Consider the following 14,596-nt stretch of genomic DNA (forward strand, 5'->3'; position numbering starts at 1 on the left):
ATATCAACTATTACTTTGTTGAGGTGGCTATTCCAAATATCCACTGTGGTGGGGGCAAAAACAAGAATTTCTATGATCCAGGTTACATACAGCATTGGAAAAAAGTCATCCTTCAGCATAAGTAGCACATAGATAGCTAGGGTGCCAAACATTGGAATGCTGCAAAATAAAACAAATTGCAATGCAAAGCTGCTCTGTAGTACAGGCATCAAATATTTTTAAAGCATCTGCATATCATCCTAAGTAGAATTGGGTCAGGAGGGCAAAGGAAGACACCTGAGGAAATGAATTAAATTTTTTGTGCTACAGGTGGGAAATTGGGAGTTCATGAGCAGAACAAAAAACAAATCTCAGCCTTGCCAACAGAATTTGGATTAATAATTTAAGGCCACTAGATTTTCTTTCAGTCATCTTATGCACTTCTTTATTATAACTTTTTTGTGTGTACAATGGAATCTTCTGATTGAAATCATTAATTATTTAATTTTGCATAGGTCATCCTTGGTATTTTATGTACAATTTTAAATTGATGTGCACAGACATGTTATGGCACGCCTCTGGGGAGGGTGGGACTTGAACCTGGATCTTATATGATGCCAGGGAGAGATGTTCATGATGTGTTCCAAAACCTTTGGGCCAAGCAGCTAATTGCAAACAAAGCAATGACTCTCTATGCTGGCAATGAGTGCAAATATTCAAACACGGTACTGCCCCAGTTTATATCTTTGATTAGTTGCAAAATCTAAACATTAGTGAAATATTCAAACATATGGTCAGTGTTTTGAATCAGAAAACCTTAATTCTTCATTTTGTGAAACAATTCACTGTCCCTCATTAATGCTGAATTGATTTATTTTGTATCAGTTATTTTACACCAAGCCATGTCTTTGTGATGTGAGATAGCTTTGTCAATACAAGAAATGGTCCACAAAGAGCTAAACACTTAAGAAAATTTAATCAGATTTTATAATAAAAGTTTAAATGTACATCTTTACACAATCAATTACAAAAAAGCTGTATATTATACTGACTTCACACCACTAGTCACCAAACCATAAAAGATTCAGAATCAGACAGTGAACAATTTCAATCTTTTACAAAAAGAGAATAAATAAAAATACATGATTTTCCTTTATCACTCTGTACATCACCAACAAAAGACATCTGAGGTTGCCAGGTGACAGTCTGCTATTTTCGAAGGTTGCTTAGTGACAGCACTGCTGAACGTCAGCTTTGGGTTGCACATTTAAGCTTTAGTAATATATCCTTCTTGTATCAGGAAATCGTAGATCTTTCTGGTTTTGTTCACATCTATTTTAATGAGAGTCCTTGCCTGGGCTAGTTTCAGACCACCTAACCTGCTGCTCTCGTTCATTAAAGCTGACTTGTATTCCAAATATGCTCCTGGGACCAATCGTACCATCTGGCACAGCTATGAGATAGGTGGGTAGAAAAGATCCATAAAGAACGTTATTCAAACACATTGATCATATATTAAACTTATACATATAGATCTTGTGATTATAGGAAGAGCCTTCCTTGCTATTTGATAAACATTCCATCTGTCTGTCTCCTGAATGTTGCATTTCCAGTGTTTTCCATTATCATAAGTAATGTTGAAGTTTGTTTTTTCATTACTGCTGCCAAAATGGAATGGAATTGCAGAAGATGTCAAAAAAAGGAAGGTTAAATGGTAGCCTTTTGTTTGGAACTAATTAAATAACTTCCCCCTCAGACCCATGAAGTGAAGGATTAATTTATAATTAGGATTTCAGAATCTCAAGAAAGTAGACCAATGCATGTACCTCTTTTTCCTTATCATTGAGCTTCTCTGTTCCAGGAAGACCTGTGAGGTTCAGTGGGGGTGCATTTCTCCTACCTGCTCCATCCATAATGAGAAAGGGACACAAAATCATTAAATCAGTACATCAAAAGGAGCATTTCCTACTTTTCTATTCTGCTGAAGCTACACCTGCTGGAAAACCATTTCAGAATTACTGAGTGCACACGTTCTTATTACTTTGATAATCTCTTAAATATTTCAAAGTGCTTCATAGACAATAAATTACTCTGACTTAATCATCGCTATTACAAAAGCGAGAATAAAAAGCCATGTGAAATCTGCTGAAAGTTAACAAGCATTCAAAACAAAGGGTGGGACTTATGCTCCTGTTAGTTCAATCACCTTTCTTCCTCTAAGATAAACAGTAAATTTAAAACTACAGGAATCCATGGTAGTTGGGATTGGATCAGGAACTTTATTGCCAGAGACGAATTCAGATTGACGGGAAAATTGGGTGCTGAGTAGGATCCTGAAATGACAAACATTGCCATCCTGTTCATACTGTTGATGATCGAACTTGCTGACATTAAAAATCGTGGAGAACAGTAGGGATAAAAATAGAGCACAAGAATTATAATAATTAAGACAGCAAATTCAATTAGACAGACTATTGGTAAATGAAGGTAACATTCAAGTGAAACAGTTTAACCAAACTGTAAACAATCTTAGGAAATTCAGCATGTCCCACTGGAAAGATGGGCTCAAAGATACACAGGTTGAAAACAGGATTACTCCACTGTAACAATAATTCTGATTCATGCATACTTCAAGTATATTTCCCTTCTGGAACAGGGAGTCTGCTGAACCTAACTCATAAATTTAAATAAAATGGTGTCAACAGATGACGATTTTGAAAAGAACTGGGTGCAGTGACAGACAACCTGAAGATAATGATAAGTCAATGACATGTCTTGCACAAGCTGAATGAGTCCAGCATTTTATTTATTTCAGATTCCCAGCTTTCACAATGTTTTACTTTTGCATTAGTTTTGCATTCACGATGAAGCTGACTGTTACAAGAAAGGGATACTGAGATTTGATAAAAAATATTCTTTCACAGTAAAGTTCATTCAAACACAAATTCAAACAAGAAAAAGCACTTGTTTGAAGTAAACAAATGTTGCCTGCATCACAAAATGAAAAATAAAACAGTACTAGGAAAAGAGTGATCTGTTGTTTAAAAATTCATTTTTTAAAACTGGTATGACAATGCTGCCAATGGTATTTTCCAGTCTCAATGATAGGTACGTAAAAGTTAAGATTACACGTCATATTGATACATGAGTTACTGCTTTCATAGTTTGCAATTCTTTTAACAATCTACAAATTATACAGGAATGCACATTTCTCTAATGAAGAAGGCACAGAAAAACATCAAGATATAATTTGCACATCCAACTGGAGAGTAATAGGATTTTCAAATATATAAGCACTAAAATCAAGAAATTCCTGTACATTCAAAATTCCAAAATTAAAAAGAGTAAAACAAATGAGATTAGTCCTTATTCACAATATATTCTGAAAAGAATAAGTGCCAGTTTGTTTTTGAACAGAATATGTAAAATTTCTGTGCGCCTGTGCTCGTAAATTTATTGTATCAATTTAACTTCGTCTTGATACTATGCAAGTCGTATGTACAATTTCAATTATGTACAAACCAGAAGAAGAAAAATATACTGGTTCATTCTGGCGGTCTAACCTCTTCTATTCTAAAAAAACAAACTGTTAATATATTGAGTTGGTCAAACTTTGTAGTGAAATGATACAAGATGAAATGCTGGTTAATAAAATTAAGGCTTATGAAATATGAGAGCAAGTGTGCAAATGAAAAAAAACTGGCTTTTAAAAACTTTGTCACAAGATGCAGTCATTGTTCATCCTGAATTATGACCTTCTTGAACCACTTCAGCCTACATGGTACAGGTACGCCGTAATACTAGAAATAAAGTTTCAGGATTTTCACCTACTGACAGCAAAGGAACAACAATATACTTCAAAGTCAGAAGGGTATGTGGCTTGGAGGGGAACTTGCAGGTGGTTGTGCTCCTATGCATTTCTTGCCTTTGTAGATGGTATTTGTTGTGGGTTTGGAAGGTGTTGTTGAAGGAGCCTCGTTAAGTTGCTGTAGTGCATCTTGTGTATGGCACACAACACTGCTATCATGCTGGAGGACAAAGCAGCAAGTCATGGTAGATGGTTGCTTTTTGATGGGGGAATGGTGGATAGTTGTGTTCCCCAAGGGTCAGTCCCAAGACTATTTTTTTTTGCTATATATAATTACCTTCGACCAAAGAGGAAAACTTCAAAATTTGGTGATGATACCAAAGTTGGAGAAATGAGGATGATATGAATTGCCAGCAACAGGACACAGATATACTAGATGAATCAGCAAACAAGTGGGAGGTGCAATTCAATTAATTAACTTAACCCACAAAAATTAAACTGTATGTTCGGTGGTGCATTTTTGCAGAATGCAGAGGAGAGGCAATACAGATTTAATAGTGCAGTTCTAAAGAATGTGCAAGATTAGACGGACCTGAGGGTTCGTGTGCATCAACGTTTCAAGTTTGTTTTCTGGTCATATAAGGAAGATGTTAAGATCTTTGAGTTGATGTATAATTGATATACTGGAATAATTCCAGGGATGGAGTATTTTAGAATAGGCTTAAAATGCTGTGGTTGCTTTTCTAATTGAAGCATAGGTGATTTTGGGGAGACTTAACAGAGGTGTACAAGGTTATGACAGGCTTAGATAAGACAGCTGCAGAAAATTCTTCCCATTAGCTGATGGTACAAGGACTAAGGTAGTAGGGTGGGGTGGGTAAAGTGGTTAAGAAAGAATATGGGATAGTTGCCTTTATTGGTGAGGTGTAGAGTTTAAGAGCAGGGAGGGACTCTGGAACTGTATGAAACGTTGGTTGGACCAAGCTTAAGCACTGTGTGCAGTTCCAGAATCCACATTATAGGAGAGAGAGGGCGCAGAAGAGATTTACCAGGATTTTGCCTGGGCTAGAGAGTCTTAGTTATTAAAAGATATTGGACAGGAGATAGTCTCCTCTGCTCCAAGGAAAACGAGGAGGGATTTGGCTGAAATATATAAAATAATGTGGGGTGTGGACAAGGTAGACAAGAAGAAACTTTGTTCCTTGTGGAGGGATAAATGACCAATGGCACAGAATTAAGATAAGGGGCAGAAGGCTTAGAGGGGACGTGAGGAAACGTATTTTTGACCAGAGGGTAATGGGAAGCTGAACTCACTCCCTGTAAGGATGGTAGAGATGGCAACCCTCATAACACTGAAAAAATATTTAGATGTACACTTGCAATGCCAAGGCATACACGGCTATGGGCCAAGTGTTGGAAAATGGGATTAGAATAGTTAGGTGGCTGTTTTTGACTGATGTAGGCTTGATGGGCTGAAAGGCCTTTTTCTGAGCTATAGACCACTATGTCTATGACTATAAGATAAAGATTTTGGGAAAGAAATGCAGGGCCGATGTGAGGAACAGTATATATTTTTAAATGCAGTGAGTAACAACGACCTGCACTTGCTGCCACACGTGGTGGAGGAAGCAGAAACGATCAATGATTTAAAAGGAAAATGAATGAGTAGTTGAAGGAAGTAAATGTGCAAGAATATTGGGCCTGAGCTGGACAGCGGGACTGACTGGATTGTTCCAAGGGGAGCCAGCATGGTTTGTCGGGCTGAAGTGCCTCCCTCTGTGCTGTAAATTTCTCTAGTACCTGATCAAGTTAGGAAGAACCTTCTGCACTTCTCAGCCATGATCAGCAGCTACTTACCTGCAGTTGGAATGACAAGTGCCACAGGGTTTAATCCTGAATCACTGAAATGTAAAGAAGAAATACACATTAGTGCATTTTCAGAACATGGAAACTAACCTAGTAAATCAAAGTGGTGTCTTTTTTTGATATGGATGATACGCTGATTAAATGAAAGAAAAAACAACTGAGCAGAAAAACAAATCTATGCTCTTCGTCTAGATTATTCTCTGTCATTAAAAATTGAAAGATATTGTCTCAGCAGTAAACATTTAGAAAGCTGTCTGCTGTGTGTGCCAGGGTGTGAGCATAAATGAAGGTTTGGTAGGGTATGAGCAACAGACAATTACAACTTGGTCAGTGGCTTATTAGAAATTTTGATTTTATTTAACAGTAAACATGAAGTATTTTAGCTAGAAAATATGTGCTGTATGAACAGAACCCTAAAACAGACTATGTACCTTCTGTATACAACTGCACCACTCCTCTAAATCTTCTAAAGAAATAAATAAAACAAAATCAAACAATAGGTATGATATACAAGATTTTTGAAAGTGCAAGCTGAATGAGATTTATTTTGGCAGGTGGCATAGGGAGAGTCAACATGTACTTAAAAGCAATATTCTAAGAAGTATGCAGGAATAGAGTGAAGCAGAGATTCATATATGGACCAAGGCTAGCAGGACATATTGTGAACATTGTTAGCAAAGCATACGGGATCTTGGGCTGCATAAATTAAAACACTGATTACAAAAGCAGTTAAGTTTTGCTGAACCTTTAGAAAGCTCTGTTGAGGCTACAACTCAAAAATTGAATCCAGTTCTGTTCAGTACACTTTTAAGAAAGACATGAAGACCTTTGAGATGGTGAATTTGAGATTTACCAGAATGGTTCTTTGGATGAGGGGATTTAGCTACAAGGTTTAGCTAAAGAAGCTGAGACTGCTTTCCTAAGAGTTAAGAAGGCTGAGGGAAAATATGAGCAAGGTGTACAAAATTATGACAGGCTTATGTAAGGTAGAGTAAGAAAAACTATTCACATTGTCTAATGATATGAGCACTAAGAGGATATATTGTGGCACAGTGGTAATGTCCCTATCTCTGAGCTAGGAAGCCCAGATTCAAGTCCCATCTAATCCAGAAGTGTGCAATAACAGTTCTAAACGGGTTGATCAGAAAGTATCTATTAGGACTAGGAAAGATAGATATAAGGTTTTAGATAAAAGATACAGACAAGGAAGAACTTTTCTATGCAGTGAATTATAATGGAACTTGCTGTCCAAATGATCTCAATAAGTACTCAAGGGAAATGCAGAGCTATGGGGACAGAGCGAGGGAATGGGACTGACAGGGCTGCTTTCCGTACACCTAGTATGGGCTTTGTGGGCGAAATCCCCTCCTTCTGTGGTGCAATCATAGAACCATGCAGTACAGGAGGCCATTCAGCTCATCGAGTTTACACAAACAAAACCAAATATACATGTTCATTTTCCAGAACTTGGACCACAGCCTTGAATGTTATAACCATTCTCCCTCTGTTTTCCTCCATCTGTGGTTGATATACTTTCTACTTCAGCTTCCAAAGAAATAATACTTACATAAATGTGTAGAGAGTACAGTATAATTAAATGTAAGTGTCGTGGATGAAAGAAGGAATTGTTTTAATGTGCCAAGAGTTGCTTGCAGGCTTATTGAGTTCTGGTTGGTTCTTATTCCCCCCTCTGTCTACCAAGATGTTTGAATGACTATTTTCACTACAGGACATCTGTAGCACCTAAGTGAAAATCCTTTTCTTCATTACATTTGTAGAATGGATTTTGTATTAATACATGTAGTTCATCATTGAAGTTCCATTTATACTCTCAACAATAAAAAAAAGCCTTCCTGGTTACATCCCAATGCAACAAAAATGTCATGAGGTGACAATCCTGTAAGGGAAAGGAAAGAATTCAAAGACAATAAAGTAGGAAGAAATTTCATATATCAGAACATAATTTGCATTTTTCTGTGTTTAGTTCAGTATGAATATTTTAATTACAAGTTACATGAGCTGCATATGCAGTGTTAGCCTGACTCCATTTAAATGCAACTTGAGCCAAGGCTGATTTTTTTTTGAAAGGGTGTAACTACACAGGACGCAAACTGAATGATTTGAAAGTCAGGACATTTATGTGGTGCCAGATTTAGTGACAAACACATTTTTACTGGATATATCAGAATTGGAGTGTTAAGCCTTTGGTGATAGCCAGTATGTACATCGAAGTGGAAGGAATCAACTGATTCACAGCATCACGCCTCAGTTGGTCAACAAGTATCATCATAAATTAGAAAAAGTAATCTGAAATGGTCCAGCTTGTGAACTGGAATTCAGATGTTAAATTTGGTATAAAAGGATTGGAACGATGATGATCTTGTTACACCACCAGGTGATTTAACGTGCCAAAAACCTAAGTGACTGTATTATTTCTCTCTCTCACTTTTCATGCACAAAAAAGGATCTCATGCTATTTTACCATGCAACAGAAACTCAGTGTCTTGCATTACACTATGGATGGATCGGAAGTCAGAATCCTGAATCCATCCTCAAATTAATCTTTGTTGGAATCGTCAGGACTTTACCATCAAAATAATTTTCAACTCTCCCACCAAGAGAAAAAAAGATCAAACAGTGATAAAATCACGTGTAAATAAAGTTCTGGGCATTTCAGTCCAAGAGCACTCACATTGCTGCTTGTTTGTGTAACCACTGCTGGCAGGCGTTAGAATCCTGTAGACACTGAAGAACATCTGTGAGCATGTTGCGTTTTAGACGCTCTTCCTCACGATGCACCTTCAAGCAGTCATATACTTTGGCGCCTATACAAGATACGATCAAAGCACCATGAGAAATAGGAACATTCTAGAACAAAAAATATTCCAGCAACTTCTCCAACACAACATTTCTTTACAGTGTTCTAAAATGATGTAACAGGGGGTACTGTTACAAACAACTGTTAATAAATCCAATTTGTAGGACTAAAAAGTAATTTCACAAAATACAAACTATATTCTTAGTACATATCATACCTGTAATAATGTTGTTTATCAAATTTAAATAATGAAAGTTGCTCTAGACATTCTTTGCAGCAATTTAATTGCGATTTTCACTGACTCATTTTCAGATTACGTAACTAGAGGACACAAATAATGATTTAAACAGCAAGATAAAACTCATAGGCACCAGAGGAGGAGACAAATCAGAGCATCAAATCCACATCAGCTCTCTGCAGAGAAATTCAGTCAGACCCATTTAACATCCAGCTATCCTGTCGTCACGAAAGTTTGTTTCCCTCAATTTCTTGTCCAATTTGTCCATCATCTGATTCCTGCAATTTTTAAAACTGCGCACTTCTTCAGTCATTCCATACACACTGCTACTTGGGCCTGGATATTAACAGGATTGGCTGCATAGGCTGAGAGGGAGTATGGGTCCAGAGTTTTCAATGGAGAATCCCAAGACACGAGTTTCTCCAAATGCTGAAGTTTTAACCTCATAAAATGTGTCTACAACAGATTTCCAACCTCAAGATAGCCTACATAACAGGTAGGTCTGATCTCAAAACTCAAAGCATTTAAACTGCCATGACAGCAATGGATGGTTGGAGTTAGGGTGAGATTTTTAAAATTTTCAACATCTGACTTCTCTTTAAAACCCATCATTTTGTCTTCACCAATAAAACAAAAAAATACCAACACTAACTGGTTATCAAGCCCAGCTATAAGAACGGAGAAGACAAGTGAAAGAAAAAGTAGAGATAAAAGAAATTCTCCTAATGAATTACACTTCATTCCAATTGTTTTATCATTAAACCACACACCAGGGCTAATTAACTATTAATATAACCAATTAATCACTGAGTGCAGTTCCGTGAATTAAGTTGCTCAAGATGACAAAAACGCAACTGGAACTAAAAGTATATTTCACTTTGTTACCAGCCAGTTAATTCACAAAACAGATGAGAAGATATTATTTGATGAAATGGAAATCCATTAAAAGTGATGTAATCCATTGACTGCAATGTATGAACAAGACACTGCCTCTGCTCAAAACACAAGTAGTACCATTTGACGGGATATCTTTTGGATTCAGTTGGGCTTCTGATGTCTGTAGTGATTGTAAGAAGGTCAGCTAGGGTGGACCAGATTAACAGTCCCAATCAGGGAACCCTGGGTGACAGATAGAAACAGGGCTGTCAGAGGCTCTGTTCACTCAGAGCTGGCCTTGAGGAAGCTGGATCAGTGTTAAGGACTCTCCACGTGTAAAAGAATGACTTGGTGATTGGATACCAGCCTCTGTGGAGTTATTTCAGTGGAGAGTCTTTGACACTGATCCAGTTTCCTCAGAGCCATCTCTCAGAGTGAACGGTGCCTCTGAAACTCCTGTTTATATTTGTCAGCCAGGGCCCCCTGGTTGGACCAGATTAACACCCCCCAATCAGGAAATTCATATTCTATGAGGTCCACCTGACTGACCTTGTTACAATCACTATATCCACCCCACTTTGAGTCCGAGGACATAGGCCAGTTCATTTTTCAGTAGCTCCTCCTGGGGTGTTTTCGCACAGGATCAGGTTCCTCCAACTCAGCCTCTGATATGGGTGGCGTGTAACGCATGGTCTCTCGCCTCTTGCACCTGGAGCTCTGAAGAAATTCATTCTCCTCTTCAGGCAGCAAAGGCGTTTACATCCGCTGTGTCCATCTCAGATTCCAACGTATCTTCAATGCTTGACGGAGAGGGAAAACCCACAGGTTCTGGAGCAGTCAGAAAGGCAGTCAAGGAGCCAGGCACGTTTTGCTCGTACACCGTTTGCAAGTTTGCAGCTTCACATGGTCCTCGTGCTTGCTCAGGACTGTTGCACCCTACCTGAACTTCATCGCTGGATCTGATCTCACATTGACCATGCATCTTACCCATGCAGGACCGTTCCTGTGGTTCCTACAAACTTTGTCCCCTGAAGCAAATCGTCTCTCTTGCTTAGCAGAGTCCTGCGTCCGGCACTAGTGTTCCCGATGTCATTTCAATGTCCGCAAAATATTTCATAGAAGAAAGGTTACAAGAAAAAAAGTCACGGAAGTGGTTAATAAGGTGCAGACAGATGAACAGTCTCTCAGAATAAATCTCCACACTTTTCTCCACATAATTCTTCAAACAAAATAGGTAAGATGTTATTTTCTTTTTGAACTGGATGGAATTGGATTTGGAAACATAAAGGCTCTTGGTTATTACAGGAATGACTGCATCAGTAACAATCAGAAAATACTCAGCGCCTTGATAAAAAATTTTGCTTGCATGAGAGCAATGGAAAGTACTTCTTCCCTCTTTTCTAAAGTTTAAAGTTATTTTGACAATGCTGTTCCTCAGAATTAAAATGCGATTCATAAAATTTTATTGAGTATACATAAAAATCACAACAGCATATGCACACTAAGACTTTTTCTTAATACATTAATGGGTTCAGATACTATGGCATTCATTTTCATAATACAGTATAGCTTTCTCTCTCAGAACATTTGTCTGACCTGCTGCTTTGACATTTATGAACTTAAGAGAAAGCATACTTATTTAATAACATATCCAAACAACTCACCACGGAATGTGAAGATTCCTGCCCGTCTGTATTCTTGCAATCGTTTGATCTCTTTCCGAAGTTCAAAATCCACTATGAGAAATAAATATTGGTAGAAGGATAATTTTTAATTGAATTTTCACAACTGTACCCCTTACACTCAAAACGTGGTATTTGGAGATTCAAAAACAAAATAATTCTAAAGAAGTTGCTGAGAGTTTCGAATTTTGATATTTGAATAACAAAGTTATGATGAGCATGTTAAGGAATTTAAATGCCAGAGATCGCTATTTTTCAGATATTCAAGAGAGTAAACAAAAGCAGAAATAATGATAAATTTTTAAAAATCTTTTAAGTCAAGGAATTAAATGATTGCTATTTTGGCCAATGATGTTGTCATTCAAGGCAATAGGCAAAATATTGCCTTGTCAGGATGGTGAATGGCATGGAGGGAAACTTGGAATTAGTGGTGATCCCATATATTTGCTGCCCTCATCCTGCTAGATGGTGGGTTCACAGATTTGGAAGATGCTATCTAAGGAGCCTTGGTGAACTTCTGCAGTGTGCCAGTGGCAGAGGGAAAAAAATGTTTGTAGATGTGGTGCCAATCAAGCAGCCTGCTTTGGCCTTGATAATGTCAAGTTTCTTGAATGTTGTTTGAACTGCAGACTTCCACGAAAGTGATGAGTTACTCGCTGCAGGAGTCCTAGCCTCTGACCTTGTGTCTCCACAGTATTTATGTGGACCGATAATTTGATTTCTGATAAATGGTAGCATCCAGGATGCTGATAATGGGAGGATTTGGTAATTGTATCAAGGGGCAGTGGTTAGATTCTCTCTCGTTGGGTAAGTCAATTGCCTGGCATTTTGTGGTGCAAATGTTACTTGCCACTTTCCAGGTCCTGTTGCATTTGGACGTTGATTGCTTCAGTATCTGAGGAGTCACAAACGTGCAATGTTCAGCACCAGTCATATTAGATGCAGCTGAAGACAGTTGGGCCTAGAACACTATCCTGAGGAGCTACTGCAAAGATTCCTGGAGTAGAGGTAACTGATCTCCCACAACCAACCTCCTTTGTGTTAACTAGTTTGCCCCGATTCGCACTGGCCCCAGTTTTGCTAGGGTTCTGTGATGCCATACTCAGTGAAATGCTGTCTTGATGTCAAGAACCGTTACTCTCATCTCACCTCTGGAATGCACTTTTTTTGCCCATATTTAAACTAAGGTTGTACTGAAATCAGGAGCAGAGCGGCTGTTACAGAACTTAAACTGAATGAGTGAACAGGTTACTACTAAGCAAGAGCAGCTTGATAGCACTGTAGATAGCACCTTCCGTTGCTTCACTGAAGAGTGGGTACACATGGTTGTCATGTTAATTTTAAAAGGCGGTAATTACTGTGAGAACAAAGGAAAACATATGAATATTACATACATGTATGGCTTTCTATAAATTTGTCATGTTCTGTAGGTCCCAGTAGTCTTGCAAAATGTCTCACAGCTTTGTAGAGGTCCTGAACTTCTTTAGGATACCGTCAATTGCTTTGTTCGAACTGTCATGCTTTCTGTATACAGGACATAGCTGAGCAATATTCCACATTGTTGGTAGATGGCAGTGTTGAAGATGTACTGGAATAACTTGGCAAGAAATGCAGCAAGTTCTGGTACACACATCTTCAGTACTATGTCAGAATGTTGTCAGGTCCACAGATTTTGGAGCATCCAACACCTCCAGCTGTTTCTTGATATCACATGAAGTGAATCAAATTGGCTGAAGGCTGGCAGCTGTGATGCTGGAGACCTCTGGAAAAGGCCGAGATGGATCATGCACTTGGCACTTCCGGGTGAAGATTGTCACGATTGCTTCAACTGATACAAGCAGTGCTACTTTGCTGGGCTTCCCCTTTATTGAGGATGGAGATATTTGTGGTGCTGCCTACTCCAGTGATTGGTTTAACTGTCTGCCACTATTCACAACTAGTGCGGCATGCTTGCAGAGCTTAGATCTGCACTCTTTACTAAACCTAGGTTGGTTCCCTTGCTAGACAGTAATAGTGGAGTGGCAAATATGCCAAACCACAACGTTGTTGGAAGACTGTGTTGAGAGTATGATCCCGCTGCTGATGGCCATCATGATTCCCAAGTCTCTAGTTGTTGTATTTGTTTGAATTCTTTCCCATTCAGCACAGTGATAGTGCTACACAACACAATGCAGTGTATTCTCAATGTGAAGACAGAATTTTGTCTTTACAAGGTCTGTGCAGTGGGCACTCTTACTGACACTGTCATGTGACAAATGCATCTGCAACAGGTAGATTGGGGAGCATGGGGTTATACATAACTTACCCTCTTGTTGGTTTCCTTAATGCTTGCTGCAGACCCATTATTGTTAGTCACCTTACCACAGATCCAGTCTAGCAGCAATGTCCTAAAAGACTCAACCAGCTTAACCAGTAGTGATGCTGCCAAGCCACTCTTGGTGGTAGGCATTAAAGTCCCCTACCCAGAGTACATTGTGCACCCTTGACACCCTCAGTGCTTCCTCCAAATGTAGTTCAACAGAGATGCCATTTTCATGTTAATTTTAAAAGGCTGCAATTACTGTGAAAACAAAGGAAAACATATGATTGTTACATACATGTATGGCTTTCAATAAATTTGTCATGTTCTGTAGGTCCCAGTAGTCTTGCAAAATGTCTCATAGCTTCGTAGAGGTCCTGAACTTCTTTAGGATACCGTCGTTCAAGAACTGCAATTTTATAACAGGACATTTTTGAATGTATTTTTACAACTGTTACAAGGTGCAACTGCAATTACTCCTGGTTAAACTTCATTTTAATGTCCAATACTTTTGTTTGTTGTCATGCATTTATAATTTCTAGACATTCCAATGGCGCATTTCCTGGATAGAGACTCATAGCAGTTAAATACCATTAACGGGTTTCAATGAGTTCAGTGAACTGTCAGCAGTTTAAATAGGAAATTAATTGCTGAATGAATTATTACTAAGCAAAAATTTTTTTTAATACTACTTCATGACTTTTCACTCTGATCAAGGGCAATTTATAAACAAAATTAATTTCTTCTAATGCAACTTTCTCCCTGGTTTTCTCTCTCTTTGTCTAAAGATAATTTTTTTTCTTTCTCTGGCTGTACAAATCAGAAACTTTGCTTCTGCCTTTTTTCAGTTTCAGAGATGGTAGGAACTGCAGATGCTGGAGAATCTGAGATAACAAGGTATAGAGCTGCATGAACACAGCAGGCCAAGCAGCATCAGAGGAGCAGGAAAGCTGACGTTTCAGGCCTAGATCCTCCTTCAGAAATGAAGAAGGGTCTAGACCCGAAACGTCAGCTTTCCTGCTCCTCTGAT

The 14,596-nt window shown here is 38.4% G+C and overlaps 1 protein-coding gene across 3 annotated transcripts in view; it reads right to left on the reverse strand.

Moving 5' to 3' along the window:
* Positions 1-936: 936 nt before the first annotated feature.
* Positions 937-14,596, reverse strand: part of tada2a (transcriptional adaptor 2A) — a 33,772-nt gene continuing 20,112 nt past the window's right edge. The window contains exons 10-15 of one of the 3 annotated variants that reach the window (XM_048612626.1): positions 13,865-13,975; positions 11,250-11,321; positions 8,346-8,478; positions 5,645-5,688; positions 1,806-1,879; positions 937-1,432 (exon numbers count right to left, since the gene is read on the reverse strand). In XM_048612626.1, the coding sequence (XP_048468583.1) occupies positions 1,247-1,432; positions 1,806-1,879; positions 5,645-5,688; positions 8,346-8,478; positions 11,250-11,321; positions 13,865-13,975 (620 nt within the window). In that variant the 3' untranslated portion in view covers positions 937-1,246. Of the gene's footprint in view, positions 1,433-1,805; positions 1,889-5,644; positions 5,689-5,723; positions 7,551-8,345; positions 8,479-11,249; positions 11,322-13,864; positions 13,976-14,596 lie in introns of those variants that run through there. The other 2 variants (XM_048612625.1, XM_048612627.1) reach the window with 2 other exon arrangements.

Source organism: Rhincodon typus, chromosome 26, assembly GCF_021869965.1.
Source record: "Rhincodon typus isolate 14 chromosome 26, sRhiTyp1.1, whole genome shotgun sequence".
NCBI lineage: Eukaryota > Metazoa > Chordata > Chondrichthyes > Orectolobiformes > Rhincodontidae > Rhincodon > Rhincodon typus.